This window comes from Mauremys mutica, chromosome 16 (genome assembly GCF_020497125.1).
Source record: "Mauremys mutica isolate MM-2020 ecotype Southern chromosome 16, ASM2049712v1, whole genome shotgun sequence".
Taxonomy (NCBI): domain Eukaryota; kingdom Metazoa; phylum Chordata; order Testudines; family Geoemydidae; genus Mauremys; species Mauremys mutica.
Window position 1 is genome coordinate 16,253,563 of NC_059087.1, and position 18,417 is coordinate 16,271,979.

The 18,417-nt window shown below is 41.1% G+C and overlaps 1 protein-coding gene across 1 annotated transcript; it reads left to right on the plus strand.

The window, feature by feature from the left end:
- The first annotated feature begins 49 nt into the window (after positions 1-49).
- TRMT2A (tRNA methyltransferase 2 homolog A) lies at positions 50-17,758 on the plus strand. Its single transcript, XM_044989509.1, is given in 13 exon segments — positions 50-91; positions 93-202; positions 980-1,609; positions 2,838-2,946; positions 3,568-3,749; positions 5,730-5,844; positions 7,357-7,472; positions 8,441-8,552; positions 13,460-13,582; positions 14,875-14,950; positions 16,086-16,202; positions 16,405-16,501; positions 16,854-17,758. Coding segments are annotated over 13 exon segments (2,085 nt in total). The 3' UTR covers positions 17,110-17,758.
- Positions 17,759-18,417: the final 659 nt, after the last annotated feature.

Consider the following 18,417-nt stretch of genomic DNA (forward strand, 5'->3'; position numbering starts at 1 on the left):
AGGGGGGGGTATTTTAATCGTGTATTATTAGGATTGGAGGATTTTATAAATGCAATGGGCGGATTCCATGGCAGAATCTGTGGAAACGGGTTGAAAAAAAGTTCGCTTTTTTTCGCGGGCATTTTAGCTTCCCGGTGACGTCACGCAAGACCCACCCCTTCCTTGAAGCCCGCCCTCCCCGGGTGTATGTGGGCAGTATGAGGTGGGGACGGGTCGTGCGGGGAGATGGGCGGGAGGTGAGTGTAATGGGGGGAGGGCTCCCTCCCGCTCCTGGCGGAGCCCGAGCCGACGCTCGCCTCATAGGTGCTTATTGGGCGCAGAAGTAGGGAGCCGCGCTGAGATGCGGTGGCAGCCTGGGGTGGTCCGGGGGGGCGCGGACGGGATGCCCATGGCTAGGGTCTTGGTGCGCTGGATGCTGCACGGGTGGGTGAGGGTGCTCGCTTGGTGCCGGGGTGTGTAGTGATAGTGCTGCAAGCTGGTGGCGGCGGCGTTGCACCATGGTACATGGGGTGAGGTGAGGTGGTGGGCCACGGTGATGGCCCCTTGCTGTGGCACGCGGGAGTGTGGCTTCAGGGCTGTGCACTGTGGCACCCGGCCTCGAGTGGGGTGGGTATGGTGATGGCCCTTTGCTATGGCACATGGGGGAGTGCGCCCTGATGGGGCCCTGGCACCAGGGTAGCATGGAGTGGAATGCTGCAATGGCATCACACCCTGTTATGTGAGCAGGGTACTGTGCATTGTGGCATCTTGGTGGTGCGGCAGTGGTACGCTGGTAATGGGGGATGGCATGCTGTGGTGTGTTTGGAGGGGCGTGGTCATGATTACACATGGTGTTAGCCCAGGGCGATGGAACCATGTTGTGGCATATTGGTAGCAGGGGTTGGTGGGGTGCATTGTGGGTCAAACTCCCAACATTTTTCTAACTTCAACAAGTCCTCGTTCAAAGAGTATTAAATCTGTAAAACTGAAATCTTTACAGGACTGAAGAAATGATGGAAGGAAATAGTAGTCTCTGTGTCCCTGAAGAAGAAAATATGGCCCCTTCTGTAGAAGAAGAAAGTATGACTGAGGTGGAAATTAAGCAAGACAAAGGAGATAGTAGCCATGCAGAGAATACAGAAAATTGCCCTGATATGTACAGATATATCAAAGGAGATTTGTTTACATCAGAGATTTATAAAGTAGAAATTCAGAACCTTCCAAAATATATTGGCTTTAATGATGTAAAGAAATTTCTTGCCAAATATGGACTTAACCCTCATAAGATAAAACTTTTTGGGAAACAAACTTTTGCATTTGTGACATTTAAAAGTGAGGAGGAAAGGGACAAAGCTGTGAAAGTCCTTCATGGAGTCATGTGGAAGAGCAGATATTTGAGTGTTAGGCTCGCAAAGCCTAAAGCTGATCCCATTGTAAAAAAGAGGAAGAAAGAAGTGGAGGACACTGAACAGAGAGAAGCAAAGCGTCTAGCTTTAGCAAAAGACAGTGAAGAGGAGTCTCTCAGTAAACAGATAGCAGATGTGGTGACGCCTTTATGGAATATACCATATGAAGAACAGCTGACAAAGAAGAAGCAAGAGTGTGAACAAGTGCTGCAGAAACTGACAAAGTAATTTCTTTTTGTAATGGTACTTTACTAATGTTCATGAGCTTTAATACAAATTTGTATTAATATAGCTAAAATCCAGTAAACCTTTTCTCTATTCCCTACACAAATATAACAGTATAAGTAAGTCTCTTTTAATATGTAAGAATGCTTTTCCTTAAATTACCACCTCAACCCCAGATCTTGAAAATTACATTGATCTAATGTATAGGACTTGATATTTGTAGTACTTAATCTGTTTGAAAAGACCCTGCTAAATTAAGGGATGTGGTTTTAAGGAAAATTATTCCATAAACCACCAAGGTTAAAAAATAAGATTTTATACCACTGAAAAGCTAGAATTGGCAGGTTCTCAGTGATATAAGGGATGAACTCTGTTAGGTGGTGAGATGTAAGATTTCAGTCACATCATTCTGATGGTCTTCTGTCAACCCTTCTACTCTTAATTCTCACATTTTATTTAGTCTTTAAAGAATTACTCCTAAGAAAATATTTAATATAAAATTACAGTTTTAGCTATGCCTTATTCAGTTATATAACTATCCATATAAAGAAAACATTTAACCTTGATAGTCATTAGATACTTAAAAAAATAAAAGCAGACAAGGTTATTTTTCCCCACTTCCATGCTTAAATACCCACCCAGGTCCCATCATCTTAAGATTCTACTTTGCAGCAGCCATTATTTCACTTGAGCAGGACTGGATGAGACTCCCTTTACCTGTCAACATTATTCCTTAATTAGTCAGGGAGGTTGTTACAGAAAATTGCAGGACTCTATTGTTTCCCTTTTTACAGTGATTCCAACCAAGGGGTGACAGATCAACAGTTGCTTTATCCTAGAACTTTGTAGTTACTTTATGTATTTTTATATAGATTTTAAAATCTGCATTTAGTAGCAGTAAGATGAAAATACAGTTTAGATTTCCCATTGACAAGACTCTTGTGGAAGAATATCCTTCAGGTATTAAATAACTTGATTTTCAGGCAAGAAAAATAAAATTGGATGCAGGGCTTTGGAGCTGTGCTACGGCTCTGCTCCAGCTCCAGGCAAAAACCTGCAGCTCCACTGCTCCGGAGCTGCTCCGGGCTCCACTCCAAAGCCCTGATTGGATGTCTGTAAATGGTCCTGTATTGTTTTGTATAACAGCCAGTTAACCTGATTCAGCTGTTTTAAATACATATATTTACTGAAAGGCTTGTCTTCTGTAAATCTGTTTAACTTTTGCAGGGAAATAGGAAACAACAACAAAGCCCTGTTACCGTGGTTGTTTGTACAGAAGCAGAAGTATAATAAAATCTGTTGCCCACTAGAGGGAGTGAAAGCATCACCATTACAGGTACCTCAGAATCTAACTTGTGGGCATGGAGTGATAATGTGTAGTACACTCTGAAAGTAAACAAACTCTGTTGGTCTGAGGGATGGGGGACTATCTGATGGGTAATACCAACCTACAGATTTTTTTGCTACCACAGTAAGTGTATAGAAGCTCGTGCTTTACTACATTTTGCATAAATACCATAATGGAACTACTAATCAGGAGTAAAAAAAACAAAAAAGGCTATAAACAAATTGAAACCTTACAAAAATGAAAAATATTGGATTGTGCTTTTTCTCCATAGGCTTGCTTACTAGTCTGTAATACAAATTCAGATTTTTTCAAAGGAGTTTTGCATTTATTACCCAGATATAGCAAAACCTCCTAACTATAACTCAAGTTCTTTCAACAATATCATTCCTAGACCCTTCTTCCGAAATTAAAATTTCCATATGGGCTGAAATTTGGTATTCTGGGTCTCAGGCCATTGATAAAGAAATAAATTCCCTAACTAAACTTTAGTATTACAAAATTAAAATTTAAGACTAATGCTACAACAGATGTTTCAGGACAGGAGCAGTTGATATGCAAGGTTCTATGTATATAGCTTAGGTAATTTTATTTCTTATTTTAAAATTTTAGACTGAATACCGCAACAAATGTGAATTTTTGATTGGAATGAGTTTAAATCAAGAAGACAAAACTGTGGGTTGTCGCCTTGGCAAATACAAGGGTGGAAGCTGTGCTGTAGTGGAACCATTTGAGACTATTCACATTCCTGCTGTTGCCAAAAAGGTAGTGAAGGCTTTTCAAGACTACATAAGGTGAGAACTAAATTAGGCTGAATGTCTTACCCTGAAAGGTTTTTGCTGTCTTAAATATTTTGAAACATGTACAAAACGAAACATTTTGAAGAGCTGGATGGTTATTTTAGAACTGAAACTTAAGTAAATTGGTTCCATTCTGTAGCAACTCCTTTATACTTTGTTTTTACACATAGCTCATCATGTGTTATTTGTTTTATTTTACTTTTTCAGTGTGTTCAGCACTATGCAATACATAGAGGAAGACAGTTACTGCCTTAAGGTATTTAGATCTAAGATGGACAGGCAGTATTAAATCAAAATATTAAATGGCCCAATCTCAAAATAGGGCAGATCTTTTCTTTTAAAGTTTTCTCATGTTCTCATTGTAATTGGTTGATTAATGTTGAAAGGATTTACAGAGAAGAGAGTTTTTTTTTAAAGAGGAATTTGAATGACAGAGGGCGATAGTTTGGTATACAAGAAAATGGGGGACTTTTCCACATGTAAGGTCAGCCTGAAGGAAGGCACAAACAGGGGCGGCTCCAGGCACCAGCACGCCAAGCGTGTGCCTGGGGGGGTAAGCCACGGGGGGCGCTCTGCCGGTCGCCGCGAGGGCAGCAGGCAGGTTGCCTTCGGCAGCATGCCTGCGGAGGATCCGCTGGTCCCGCGGCTTCGGCGGACCTCCTGCAGGCGTGCCGCCGAATCCGCGGGACCAGGGACCTCCCGCAGGCAAGCCACCGAAGGCAGCCTGCCTGCCGTGCTTGGGGGAGCAAAATACCTAGAGCCGCCCCTGGGCACAAAGATGAAAATATGAGACTCCTGAGTAAGGAACAGTTAGGAAAAGGGCAAAAAAAGATTTTGAAGAAATGAGAATAGAGATGTGGCAGAACACTGAAGGTAAAACTGAGAAGTTTTAAAGGGCAATGACATGATCTAAACATTGAGGAAGGAAGATACTTGTATCTGTATTTTTGATTAAGTGAAGGGTGACAGGTGAGAATCATGAAAACCAGAGAGGAGGAAGAGGTTGAATTCATTAGGGGAGAGATGATCAAGGCTTGGATCTGAGTTTTAGCCTTAAGGTATTGCGATTGGGTGTATAGATGCTTCAAGGGACCTCCCTTGCAGTCTATGTGCAGGCTAACAACAATAGAGATAAAAGGCTGCAGCCCTGCCAGAACAGACAGAGCCACAGTGAAGGGGCTCCACAGGGTGAGACCTGAAGTCATCCAGAGAAACCCAGTTCTTCCAGAACGGATCAGAGAAGATTACCAGGCAGGAGGTACCTGCAAGGCCCTGAGTTAGGAAACATCAAGAGATTTAAACGAATAAGCCACTGATCGTACCACCCAAGCTATGATACAGAGGAGAGAGCGGGCCTGGGTCCCTACCACCTTCATACAGGTGGGTGTAGGACTGCTGAGAACCCTGATCTGAGTGGAAACAATAACAGACATATTGAACTTCGGCTTTGTGTTCCTGTTTTAAGTGACTTTATTTCTGTCCTGTTGAAGAAAGAAGGGAAGAAACCTATAAAGGGGATAGCACTGGAAAAGGGATTAGGAGAGGCCCTGAGACAAAGGGCCAAATCTAGGACTATCGAGCAATGATCTGCTAAAGGGGTTGGAAGAATTTTGGGTAGAGTCAGACTCCTTTCGGTCCCAAAAGGGGAGAGACACAAGTAACCCAGCTGGAGGACTGGAGTTACAGATGAAGATTGATAGATATAGGTTCTGTTCCTGAACGAACTAAGTGAAACTGAGGCAGGGATAACCACAATTCTGTGGCAGACACCATAGTGTACCACAGGCCAGAACTCCCTCAGTTACAAGTATATTTTGCAGATGTCAACAAGGGTCAAAACTAATCTTTTGAATTTAATAACAGCTTATTTTCTTCTACCTTATTGTATGGTGGAGTTGTTTTACTTACCTGAATTATTAAACATTATTCAGAAGTTGCTCTTCTATTCAGTAACTGAACTTTTGAAAATTGCAGGACAACCCCTTACTCAGTGTACAGCCTGGAAACCTACGAAGGTCACTGGAAACAGCTCACGGTCCGCACCAGCAAAAATGGTCATATCATGGCAATTGTTTATTTTAATCCTCAGGTACTGAAGCTTTATATAATATAAGAAAAAACCCTGAATGCAATGGACACTTGTTTAATGAATTAGCTGATTCTCAAGCAAAGTTCTCTGATAGTAGTACTATATATTATCAGATTAAATACGAGTAATGTTGTTCATAACTACTCTGCCTCTTAATTACAAAGCTTATAGATTTATTTTTTTTTAAAAGAAAGTTCAGTCAGTTTGTCCAAAAACTATAAATTATCTGAAGACTTTCTTCATAGTCATGTCTCTGGGAAATGTTATTTTGTGTATGGAATCCCTGTGTGGGGCAGGGCTCTAAGATTTGACATATAAAAATTAGGCAAAGCATGACCATGTATTATGTATAAGGGTGTTACAGGTAGCAACATCTACAATTAATGTTGCGCAGTGCTGCTCATTAAAAGCCCCCCCCCCTTTTTTTAGTTGCTTATAACTTTACCATGCTTAAATGTTTTGGGATGAAATTTTCTATGCCATGTGTCTGCCTCACACTGATTCTTTTTTTTTTTTTTTAAGTTTCAACTAAAATGGTTCAGCTACTCCCAAGAACTAGGCTAGGGAAAATAAGTTTTGCCCATGTTTTAAAAAAAAATCTTAAAACCATTTCATTGAGATGCTCTAGAGTTGACATGCTTTGGAGCAAAGATTTGAAATTTGGCAGGAGGTTCACCTTGGTTTCAGGAACGTGACTTCTATCATCTGTGATAACTTGCTCAAATTTGTCCAGCTTGCTAGCTTCTGAAAAATCTCAGTTCACATATGCTCACACAGCTCCTACATGTCACCTGGACTGAACATGTGCGTCCCCACAGAGCTATTGAGCATTCTCTATCTTGGGCCAAGCAGGACTTGCTCTTCTTGGCTGCCTGGGGGCCACTGTGGCAAGGGCATGAAATGAGCAATACTCAGTGCCCCATGCCACTGGTGCCCCGATAGCATGGATGAGGAGGAGGAGCCTGACTCATACACAGGGGTGAGGAAAAAGTGGACCGAGGAAAGGAGTTAAGAGCAGGAGGGTGGGGGGAATGGTCAAGAGTCGATGGAGGCAGAAGACTGGAGGGGCTGATGGGAAGGAGCCGACAACAGGAGCAGGCATAGGAGGGGTAGCAGATTGGAGCAGAAGGAGATGAGGCAGAAGAGTTTAATGACTAGAGTCCACTCCCCTACAGAATCTGGGAGAATGTATAGAGGAAGGTTTGGGCCTTTTACATAGGCCAGGCTGGAATAAGGATGTCCCACTAGTTAACGCCATTTGTAGCCACATGACTCTTATAAAACCCAAGCTATGTCCATTTAATGTCCATTTAATGTCCCATACAAAATTATACAGTATTTAGAATCATTGTTTGATATTTTCTGTTCTTAGACAACACTTCCATATATAAATATTTGCCTCTCAATACACAAGCAAATGAATAAAACTGAACAGAACAAATACTAAATTAAAGTGTTGGAAAATAACCAAACATATAATAATCACATCTTCCTTTCAATTGGAACGTCTAGAAATTAAGTAAAGAAGAGCTTGTTGACCTGAGAACCTCACTGGCAAAATACTTTACAGAAGGAACTGGAAAGGAGAGTGGGGTCACCTCTCTTTACTTTGTAGAGGAAGGGCAGAGGTAAGTTTTTGTACCTGTAAAGGAAAGCTTAAGTGGCATTTCTCCTGTAACTACCACTCTGCATAGCAATGAATATAGAAAGTGTAGCAGTGTTGTTATTTTATTACTAAAATTATTTACATTCTCCATGCAAAAGACTCCTAATATTTTATGGTCTTCTGTGTCATAACTGTTGTTTCTCTACTTGTGGATTAGGTGCCCTTTTTTATTGGATAAAGGCAGTTAGAGCTTTGTATCGGGATAAACCTGGCTAGTTAGGGGCTGTCACAGGAAGGGATACCTTTTTTGTTTTGTTGTGGAGGACCCAGGAAGAAATTTTCTGGGACACTTCTCCTGCTCTCCCCACCTCCTTCCTTTCTTGCCAGTTTCTGTCTGCTTTTGCTCTCTTCATCTCTGTCCTTCACAGAGCAATCTCTCTCCTTTTGCCTGAGGACCCCATTTTATTTTTCCAGAAACAATAAATGCCTCCTCTTTCTGCCTCTGTACAATGGCAGATATACCCTCTGAGAACAGAAATTGGACAGTAAGACAAAACTTTTGGTCTTAAGATATTTTACAGCTTTTCTTAACAACAGCCTGTGAATTGTTTAATTGTTGCATTGATAGGCTTCATCCTGCTACAGTGAAGCAAAATAATTGTACAATATTGTACAATCAGCTCTATGTCCAACTAAATTATTCTTCACTAACTTTGCTAGGCTTCCTATGTGTGCTAATAGTGATGCCCAATTCTCACTAGTAAAAATAGAAAATCAGCAAATGTAAGGTCAGAAACCAACATACTTCTGTTTTTAAACTGTTGTGTGTCTGTGTGGATTGGTGGGTTTTTTGTTTTTGTTTTTTTAAAGGTCCCGTTAACGTGCTTGTAGTGTCCCTCTTCCTTCCCCCGCCCCCCTTGAATGTGTCTGTACTATAAGTGGCCATGGCTAAAACCTGCTGTAATGTGTTTGGTGGCTTTTTTCTTTCAGAAAATCACCCAATCGTGAAGACTTGCCCTTACAACATTTGGCTGGTGATAAGTACATATATGAAGAGCTTCTTGGTCTAAAGTTTAGAATTTCCCCCCATGCATTTTTCCAAGTAATGTTGGTATTGAGTTCTGCTAAATTAAATTTTATTAGAGCTGAAGTAATAAGATGGACTGCTTAAATTACTGCATTAAGATTTTTAAACATTTCTAACAAAATATTTGGCTAAGAACAGTAAGATGGCTAATACTGCAGAAAAAATGCTGCATGGACAAAGAGGCTGCAGAAATATACTGAGCGATCTAAACTCCATAATTACATAAATCTGACGTAACTGAAAATAATTTTTAGTGGATGAATACCAGTTTTTGCTATATTAAATATTTAGTTTCAGCATTTTAAATGAAGTGAATGTTTAATGGGATTTTTTTGTACTACTTTGGTATCTGACACATTCTGTGTTAGCAGTCTGAATAGAACAGAAGAGAAGGTTGGTTACTCACCATGTGCAATAACTGAAGTTCTTCAGGATGGTTATCCCTGGGGTGCTCCACTTCAGATGAATCTGTATTCTGCACCTGCGATCGGAGAATTTGAGTAGCAGTGCTCGGTTGGGGCACACATGCACTGTCCTTGTCTCGCGCCATCTCTGGTGTTTACCTAGCACTGTGCGACCAAACCCTTCTCAGTTTCTTTTCTAGTGCCCTTGGCTGGAGATGGAGCAATTGGAAGTGCCTCCAAGCTTGCCTTTATCTTAAAAATTAGATTTAGCCTTAGTAGTTATAGCGCTCAGTTAGTCAGTTTAGCTACCTTCTCTTCCCTGTTTATTTTTCTTTATTTAAAAAAATTTTTTTTTAGTAGATTAGGTATTTTCTTCATTATTCCCAGTTACCCCTTAGTATAGTATACATATCCTCCCTCACACGTTCTGCAGAAGTGTTCCATTGTCATAATCTTAATACTCTGCACCAGAAAAGCAAGGAACCTTAAGCCAAAGCTTCTTTTGATGGAGAAGTCTGTGCACCTGACTTCCAATCTAGGATTATGGACTCTTCCTAGACATCAGTCTCCAGCGACAGCATCTGACAGACATTCCTTATTACCCTCATAGAGCAAAGAACACTCTTCAAAAAACCTGGTACTGTGACAGCCAAAGACCCTAAGTGGGCAGGTTTGGAGAGGAGCAGCAGAGGGAAACTTATCCTCCCTTTCATGGTAGTGCTGGAGCCACTCAAACATACATCACCAAAAGCAGCTCAGAAGCACGACTGTTTATGGCGCCACCTTCTGCCTCTATATAATGCATAGCGTGCATTCATCAGTACCGACAACAGCTGCAGTCTCATTGGTGATGCCAACAACTTCCTCGGTACCGCGATAGTTTTTCTTCCACAAAGACCTGCTAGTCTCTTCAGCACTGGAATCTCTCCAACTCCTAGTGATGTTACTCCAGCATGATCGGTACCATGCCAAGTTACACCACCATCCAGATCAGCTCCTCCCTTCTCCAGTGGTGAGGAGGAAGGGGAGATCTACTCATCACACCACTTCTTCTCCATGCAGACAGCCACCAGATTGGGTCCACCAGAACATCCTGAATACCATCCCATGACCGAAACCCATGGGTGGTATACACATCCAAGGATATCCCCACCAATGCCATTCCTGCCACAGTGATCCAACTGGGATCCATGGGCGGCGTACTGACAATGTTACTCTAAGCCAGTGATTCTCAAACATTTTTACTGGGGACCCCTTTCACATGGTGGGGATAGCTCAGTGGTTTGAGCATTGGCCTGCTAAACCCAGGGTTGTGAGTTCAATCTTTGAGGGGGCCATTTAAGGATCTGGGGCAAAAATCTGTCTGGGGATTGGTCCTGGTTTGAGCAGGTGGTTGGACTAGATGACCTCCTGAGGTCCCTTCCAACCCTGATATTCTATGATTCTATAGCAAGCCTCTGAGTGCAAACCCCCCCCCCCCATCAATTAAAATGCTTTTAAATACATTTAACACCATTATAAATGCTGGAGGCAAAGCGGGGTTTGGGGTGGAGGCTGACAGCTTGCGACCCCCCGAGGGGTTCCTGACCTAGTTTGAGAACCCCTGCTCTAAGCCATCTAGTACTCACAGGGAGAGATAGACATTCTTCATCACCCTCAATACCTGGACCCTCCGATCCTGCGGAAGAGGTGATCGAAGGGTTGGAGAAGACTTCAGATCAGGAGGTCACCTCAGCTACTAATTTCTTCTTCTCTGGACGAAGCAGTCTTGCCCCCACCATCCACGACGGGTGATGATTTTAAACAATTCCAAGAGGAGTTTAACAGGATTGTGAACTCATTAGAATTACCACTGGAAGAAGTTGCAGAGTCTCAACGCAAGCTGTTGGACATTTTATAAACGTCAACTTCATTCAAGATTGCTTTCCTTATAACGAGGTGCATAGATCCACCCAAGACCATCTGGCAGACTCCAGCAACAATTCCACCCACTTGTAAAAGAGCAGACAAAAAATATTACCGTACATCCCCTCCTAGGGAATGGAATTTTTGTTCTCAGATCCCACACCAAACTCTCTGGTGGTAGAGGGTGTGAATGAACAGGGCAGACAACATCAATCCTGATGCACCCCGTGTCATAGGAACTGAAGGTGGTTAGACCTCTTTGGGCCTAAGACCTACTCAGCAGCGATCCTACAATTCAGAATTGCCAATTATGAGGCACTCATAGCCAAATGTGAAACCACTCAAATTATTCAAAAATGTCCAAATTTATTATCTCATCTCCCTTAGGAAAAAAAAGAGCAATTTAAAGCAGTCATCTTGGAGGGCCACATTCTTGCTCAAACAGCCATACAAACCTCACTGGACTCGGCAGACACAGTGGTACAATCCATTGCTACATCCATAGTCATGCGCCAGGCTTCCTGGCTCCACCTTTCTGGGTTCCCCAAGAGATACAGCCCACTGTGGAGGATCTCCCATTTGAGGGACTGAAGCTGTTCTCAGCTAAGATCAAGTTGCTTCACACCCTAAAAGATTCAAGTGTGACTCTTTGGTCTGTAGGCATCTATACACCCACACAGAGAAAGAAGCAAGGGAAATATTACTCACTGCAACGAACAACCTGTGCCATACGAATCTGTGTCATACGTACAACCACTGAGGCATAGACAGAGGGCTACAAGACATAGACCACTCCTATCTCAGCCATCCCAGCAACTCTGCTCGAAACAGCAATTTTGAGGGTTTGGTTGAGGACCCAAGATGCCTCCCCCATTTTCAAGTGCTGGAACCATCTACAACCATCCATCCTTTTGGAGACTGTCTGACCCCATTCCACCCAGCGTGGCAGAGTATCATGTCAGACAAATGGGTATTAGAAATCGAGACTGGCTATTCAGTCCAATTAATCTCCATCCCACCACACAGATTTGTTGATCTAGTTAATCTGATCACTAAACACAAACCAGCCCGTAGACATCGGCCAGGACCTGCCTCCAACTATTAGGCATCAGCCCACATGTTCACAGAGCACTATGCAATAGAACAGAACTCGACATCAGATGCTTTGCTGAGACTCTGTTTTATCATCCTTCATAAATTCAACTCCGAAGCTCCTTCCTTCCAATGAGGGGCACTGCTCTGCACTCCGTGGAGCATCCACAAAGACACTCGGAGAAGGGACTGTTACTCACTGAGTGCAATAACAGGTTTTTCGAGATCGTTGTCCCTGTGGGTGCTCCACTGTCCACCCTTCTTCTTCGGAATCTCCTGCTAGGGACTCTGTGGTAGAGAAGGAACTGCGGAGGTGGGGGTTGGTCACAAAGCACTATGTAAACATCAGAGATGACGTGAGACAGGGACAGCACATGTGTGACCCAAGCGGGCACTGCTACTGAAATTCTCCAATCGCAGGTGCAGGGATGCAGATTCACCTACAGTGGAGCACCCACATGGACACTCCTTGAAGAAGTAGTACAGTTGCCCGTTGGGAAATATACTACAAATGTTGTATTCCAAATTTTCTTCCAGCAAACACTTAAGCCTCAACAAATAAATTGCTTGTCTGAAAACACAGAAGAGGTAATGTTAGTTTAACAAAACATTTGGAGGGGAGGGGAAATAAAGTGAGTGCTAGCATTAGGGGAAGGAGAATATTTTTCACCTTAGATTGCATGTAACTAACTTCCTTTAGAAATTGGGAATGACACGTGCTTTAAGGAGATCTTATAGTTGCATTTTTATTCCTCACTTGAAATCTTAAGCTATTAAGTTCTTACCTTCTTCTTAATGTAGACCATTTTCTAGGTTAAAGGTACTGACCTGGACAACTCTTTTTTTCCCTGACTCCAGTCCTGATTCCATACCTTTCCATAACTACACTTGGTTACAGGAAAAGTAAAATTAAGGCAGGCAGCATTAATGAGACAAGGTGATGGATGTAGTTACATGGGTATGTCCTCTATTTCCGTATGTGGAGTATTTTTTGTTTCGTTTGTTTCCTCTCCCTGGGTAGGAATTGACCTTTAACATAGATTTGTCTCTTCATTGCCTGCAGTTTGGCCCTGTTCTCCTGTGTTTGCTGTCCCCTCTAATTTTGATGTCCAACAAACACGACTTATTTATTTAGTGCCTTAAGCGTATGCTGTATTACATGTTTGAATTTATACCAAAGCAACATCCAAATAGGCGAAGGAGTTACATAGGTTTTTTTTTTTTTAAACTTTGGTCAAGTTCGATAACTTTGGTCGAAGCCTTGAATAAGTCCTGGTCTGTTGGGCCGGTTGTATATCTTGCTGTTGCTAGAGATAAACTTTGATTTGCTATCTCATGCTGTCAGTACAATTCTGCTTTGAACTTTACATGAAAAGTTGGCTTATTTTAATAAGTGTGTTAGAGATGAGGAAGGGGGAAGCACATTTTCATAAAAGGGATTTAATATTGTTTAAGTACAGTATTGGTTTTACTACCTTCGCTGTTGTAACAAAGGGGAACATTTGTGTTGGAATTCCATAGGTAAATACACAGGCTGCAGAGGTTCTCTATAAAGCCATTAGAGACTGGGCCCAGCTGAACCAAGATAGCACTGTACTTGATATTTGCTGTGGAACAGGAACAATTGGAATTTCACTGGCAAAGGTGAGCCATTTGCCTTAAATGTATTGTTCAGCAAATCATATTAAATTAATACAGTGAGTCATAAAATGAACTTGAAAGTTAAGTTGCAGATCTCTCATATTGCATTTAACTGAGGAAAATGCTTAAATCAAGTTATTGCACTTTGCTATTGCCAGTACTTTAGGAAGTTGATTTAATTCTGGACATAAATAAATGTTTCCCTGCTAGATATTCTGGCTACATTTCCTTTATTAGATTTGAAAAGTCCCACATAACTTAATTTCAATTAACTTCATAGCAACTGACACAACTTTCATTGTCAAAAGTACATGAAGGTGTAGTTCATATTTTGAAAAGTGACTGTAAAAAGGATGCTTTATTCATGAATTTTCCCTGTCTCTGCATATATTCAAAGACAAATCTACTTTAGTGACAGTTTTTAAAAAATATTTCTAGAAACAGTACAGCTAAAACTGACTGACTGAGCTGGACTCTTTTCCATTTTATGCAGCAACATAATTATTTACTAAGTCCTACTCAGTTACATCTGTGGAAAACCAATGACAGCTATAAAGTTGTGCACACATAATTGAGAGCCTAATTTAGTCATCATAATTTCTTATTACTGGTAATTATGCACACAGTGGAAAGAATTCTGTTTCACTCTAAGGCAGAGTTTGCAGGGCTGGCAATGAGGGAGATATATATTTAAGAATAAATTGAGCATGACTAAAATGTCTGCCTATATGTGGAGGTGGGGAAGTCTTTCCACCTATTCTTATCTACTGAACAGTCTGAGGGCTTGTCTAGAGGAACAATTAGTGCACAGCAAATTAGTGTAAATCTACACCGCAGTAGCATGCTGGGCCCTGTCTGTGTAGACCCTGCTACTGCAGGTGCCTAGTTCCCTTGTGTGCATTGATCTATTCTGCTTTGAAATGAGTAGATCATTACACAATATTGAACTTTTAGTGCACAGGAGCAGTGTCCACAGACAGCGCACTAGCATGGTGTGTGCTGTAGATTATACCCCAGATTGCTGTGCACTGTTTGGTCATCAAGACAAACTCTGAAGATACTCTACTAGTTTACTCACCACTTGCTTTTTTTATTTTATTTTTATAACTGCTGTAAAGGTAGTGCTTTTTTCTTCCTCGGGTAAACTCAGGAAATAAACTTCTAAAGCCTGTGCTGTGGCAGGAATTACTGATGCATGACAATCACCCTCAGTTTTCCTCCAGTCTGGTACTTGTGTCATCAAGCATGTGTCACACCCTGTTGGACCCACTTATCTTTTTTCTTTGATTCCACAGAAAGTGAAGAAAGTTATTGGAATCGAACTCTGTCAAGAAGCTGTGGAGGACGCCAAAGTGAATGCTCAAATTAATGGTTGGTAAAGTTGTGTGTGTAACTGCTAGATTCTTTGTTTATAAGGAATATAAGAGTTAAGCACCTGATTTCCATTGAAATTGCCTAACTTCCTTATTTTCATCTGAAAATTCCAGCCTGAATTAATTACTTGAAAGCTGTAATTATTTCTATCAAATATTCCCATTGATAAAAATCCACTGAAGTTAATAGATTAATTTTAAAAATCTGACCTCAGAGATTCCCAGGAGGTGCCAGGTGTATTGTTGTTGTGTGTGTACGTGAGACATGGACCCTTATGGCAGAACATGAATGGAAAATACAGGTAGTGGAGATGATACTTTTGTAAAACTCTGGGCATCTCCTACTTGGACCACATCACTAATGAAGAGGTCCGCAACATCATCACCCAACACGCTGGGTCAAATGAAGACCTCCTGACAACCATGAAGAAGTGCAAGCTGAAGTGATACGGCCATCCGAGATCATCCTCCAAGGGACAGTACAGGGGAAGAGAAGAAGCGGTAGACAGAAGAGATGGATTGACAACATAAGAATGGACAGGAATGGACTTTGTGGCGACTTAAGCACTGAAACACAATCGTCAAGGGTGGAGATGGTTGGTTGGTTGCTTATCAATGATGGTGTCTCAATGACCAGTGCTGTTATGGGAGTGATGATGATGATGATGATGAATTTTAAAAATAACTTAAGCAATATAATTTTCCAGTTATACTTAATCAGCAAATTGCTCATTTGACAACATTGTTTAACACTATGTACCATAACATTTAATGATGGCACATTAAAGAGGGAGAACTTCCTTGACACAGAATTTTAATGCATGATTACAATAGTCATTCATTATTTATGGTGATTTTCAAGTTGTATATTAGCTCTCAGGCACAATAATAGGTTATTTAAACACAATAGCTTTAGTATGTCTGCTTGAATATTATACTGATGGCAACACCTGCAAAAGTCAATCCATAGTTTGTCCCAAGGCATCAAATATTGGCATTTCTATATGCAAAACACTGTAAGAACAATTTACCTAGTAACTCTACCTACTTATGTGTGCACACTAATTTAAAAGATGTTTTGATTATACAGAAATTTCACATTAGTTCTTTATTTTTATATCTACATTTCTCAGATCTGAATAACATTGAATTTCATTGTGGAAAGGCTGAAGACATTGTTCCTTCTTTAATTAACTTATTAGCTTCACACAACCTGATTACAATTGTAGATCCACCTCGGGCAGGACTACGTAAGTTTATTTACTTAGGTCTTATTTAACGGATACTTTAGTAGAATGATTGTAACAGAATGAAATCAGCTGATTGTTAGGAGAAAACTTGAAACAGGCTTGTAATATTAACAGGACAACCTTTATGCTCAAGTTTAAAATTTTTTCTGCAAATATAGTAACATACACTATTGGCAAACAACTTTCTTAATTTGTCACCTAGATTCTAAAGTCATTCTTGCAATCCGAAGAGCTGAACACTTGAAGAAGCTCATCTATGTATCCTGCAATCCCAGAGCTGCCATGAACAACTTTGTGGAGTAAGTTTTTGAATTGGTCAGGTAAAGCCAGCAGGCAAAATACGCTTCCTGAAAAAAGTGAGGCTGAATTCCTTTTTTGCATACAAATAGATTAATCATATTAGCTATAGGATTGTATAGCAGGACTTGACCTTGCATTAGGAGACCCACTTTTGATTGGGTGGTGGCAGACTCTCCTGGCAGGAGGGAGGAAGACTTGCCCTCCAGTAGCTGATTAAGTAGTAGATCTGAAATGTATGGTCATCCTATGAGGCAAGGGGAGCGAACAACGATGCAAGGGCTTTTCCTAGAAAATGTAGACTGGTGCTCATGGTCCAGGAAAATTAATACTATACTTTGTTTTTCTCCTAAGTCTTTGTCGGGCCCCCTCCAATCGAGTCAAAGGAACCCCTTTCCGTCCAGTTAAAGCAATGGCAGTGGATCTGTTCCCTCAGACTATGCACTGTGAGCTGCTGATATTCTTTGAAAGGGTAGAACATTCAAATGGAAACTCTACTGAAGCAAGCCCTGACACAGCTCAGGTCATGAATGCAAATGCAGCAGATTCTACCCAGGATGGCAGCATTGACCCACCTGAAGAGAAAGTAGGAACTCTGTCTTCCACCTAATGTTGTGGTAGGCCGGGCAGTTTGTGCACATGCATATATATTATATATACTCAGGCAACCATCTTAACCTATTGATTTCCTTCTAAGAGGTAGAAGTTACTTTTGATAGTTAAAGAATGTTGCAGTTTGAGGAATCAGCAGAAACAACATAGTAATTACCTGACTTCCAACTGATGAAGGCTTTCAGTTAAGTATAGTGACAGCAGCATTTTTCAACTCAGTGAACAAAGATTAGTTTAACTTCAAGATGCTTAAAACAATCCAGTTCCTACAAGGAAAACAACCTTATTACAGACAACTTGAATCAAAACCTGCTATTTTCACTTGTGCACACGTACTCCTGAAAGATGTCCCAATGCCTTCAATGTAAGGCCAGCATGACTTGAACTGAATATTTTGCATGTTCTTCATAAAATTACTGTCCAGGTATAATACTAGGAGTCAGACGTGGATTCCCTCCAAAAGTTGAGTGATTGTAGAGTTGCTTTTTATGCCCAAGAAATTTTTTTTGTTTGAAAATAGTATGGAAGATGAGTGAAATAGCTGATAGCGAACATCATTTAATGCCCATGTGGCAGATGGGCAATTCTATTGAACAGGAGACTTTTGCTTTGCAGACCAGTTTAAATAAATTTGATTTTTAAAAGACTGTTGAATTTTCCTTAGCCTGGATGTTGGTTTGAATTGGCAGTTGCAAATAGTTGATTATAAACCTGCATTAAAGCGAGCCTGAATTTTAGTTACTATTGTAAAGACTTTCCAGCTGTTCTGGTACATAGACTAAGTCTTTGCTATTGGGAGAGAGATTCTGAGCTCCCTCTTCAAAGTGCTTGTAATCTGAAATACGTGAAGCTTACATACTTCTAGTAGAAAATGGACCTCTGTTCTGTGGTTTTGGTGCAGACAATGGGTTGCCCCCTTCAGCAGAAGGATCACCCTCCAGGAGTGTAATTGTTCTGAGTTAAACTGGAGCTATGAGCCAAACTGAACCTGATGTTTGAGATCCAATACAACTTTTAAGGGAGAGAGATTTTCTTGTTCTGTAATAAAGTGAAAGTAGGACTGGATTCAGTGCTACCCCACTCCTGTTTCAAAAAGAGAAAAAATTCAGAACAAAACAAATGCACGAGAAAATACTCTTTTCCAGAGATGTTGGAGGAAGATGACAGAGCAGAGTTAACTTCCACAGCAGAATAATTTATACATGGGTATAAGGTTAGGATAAGACTGAAGCTATGGACCTTACTGTGGTTAACTATTCTTCCAGCACCTACAGCCTAGAGTACTGTAATGTGAGCTTTCTCATGC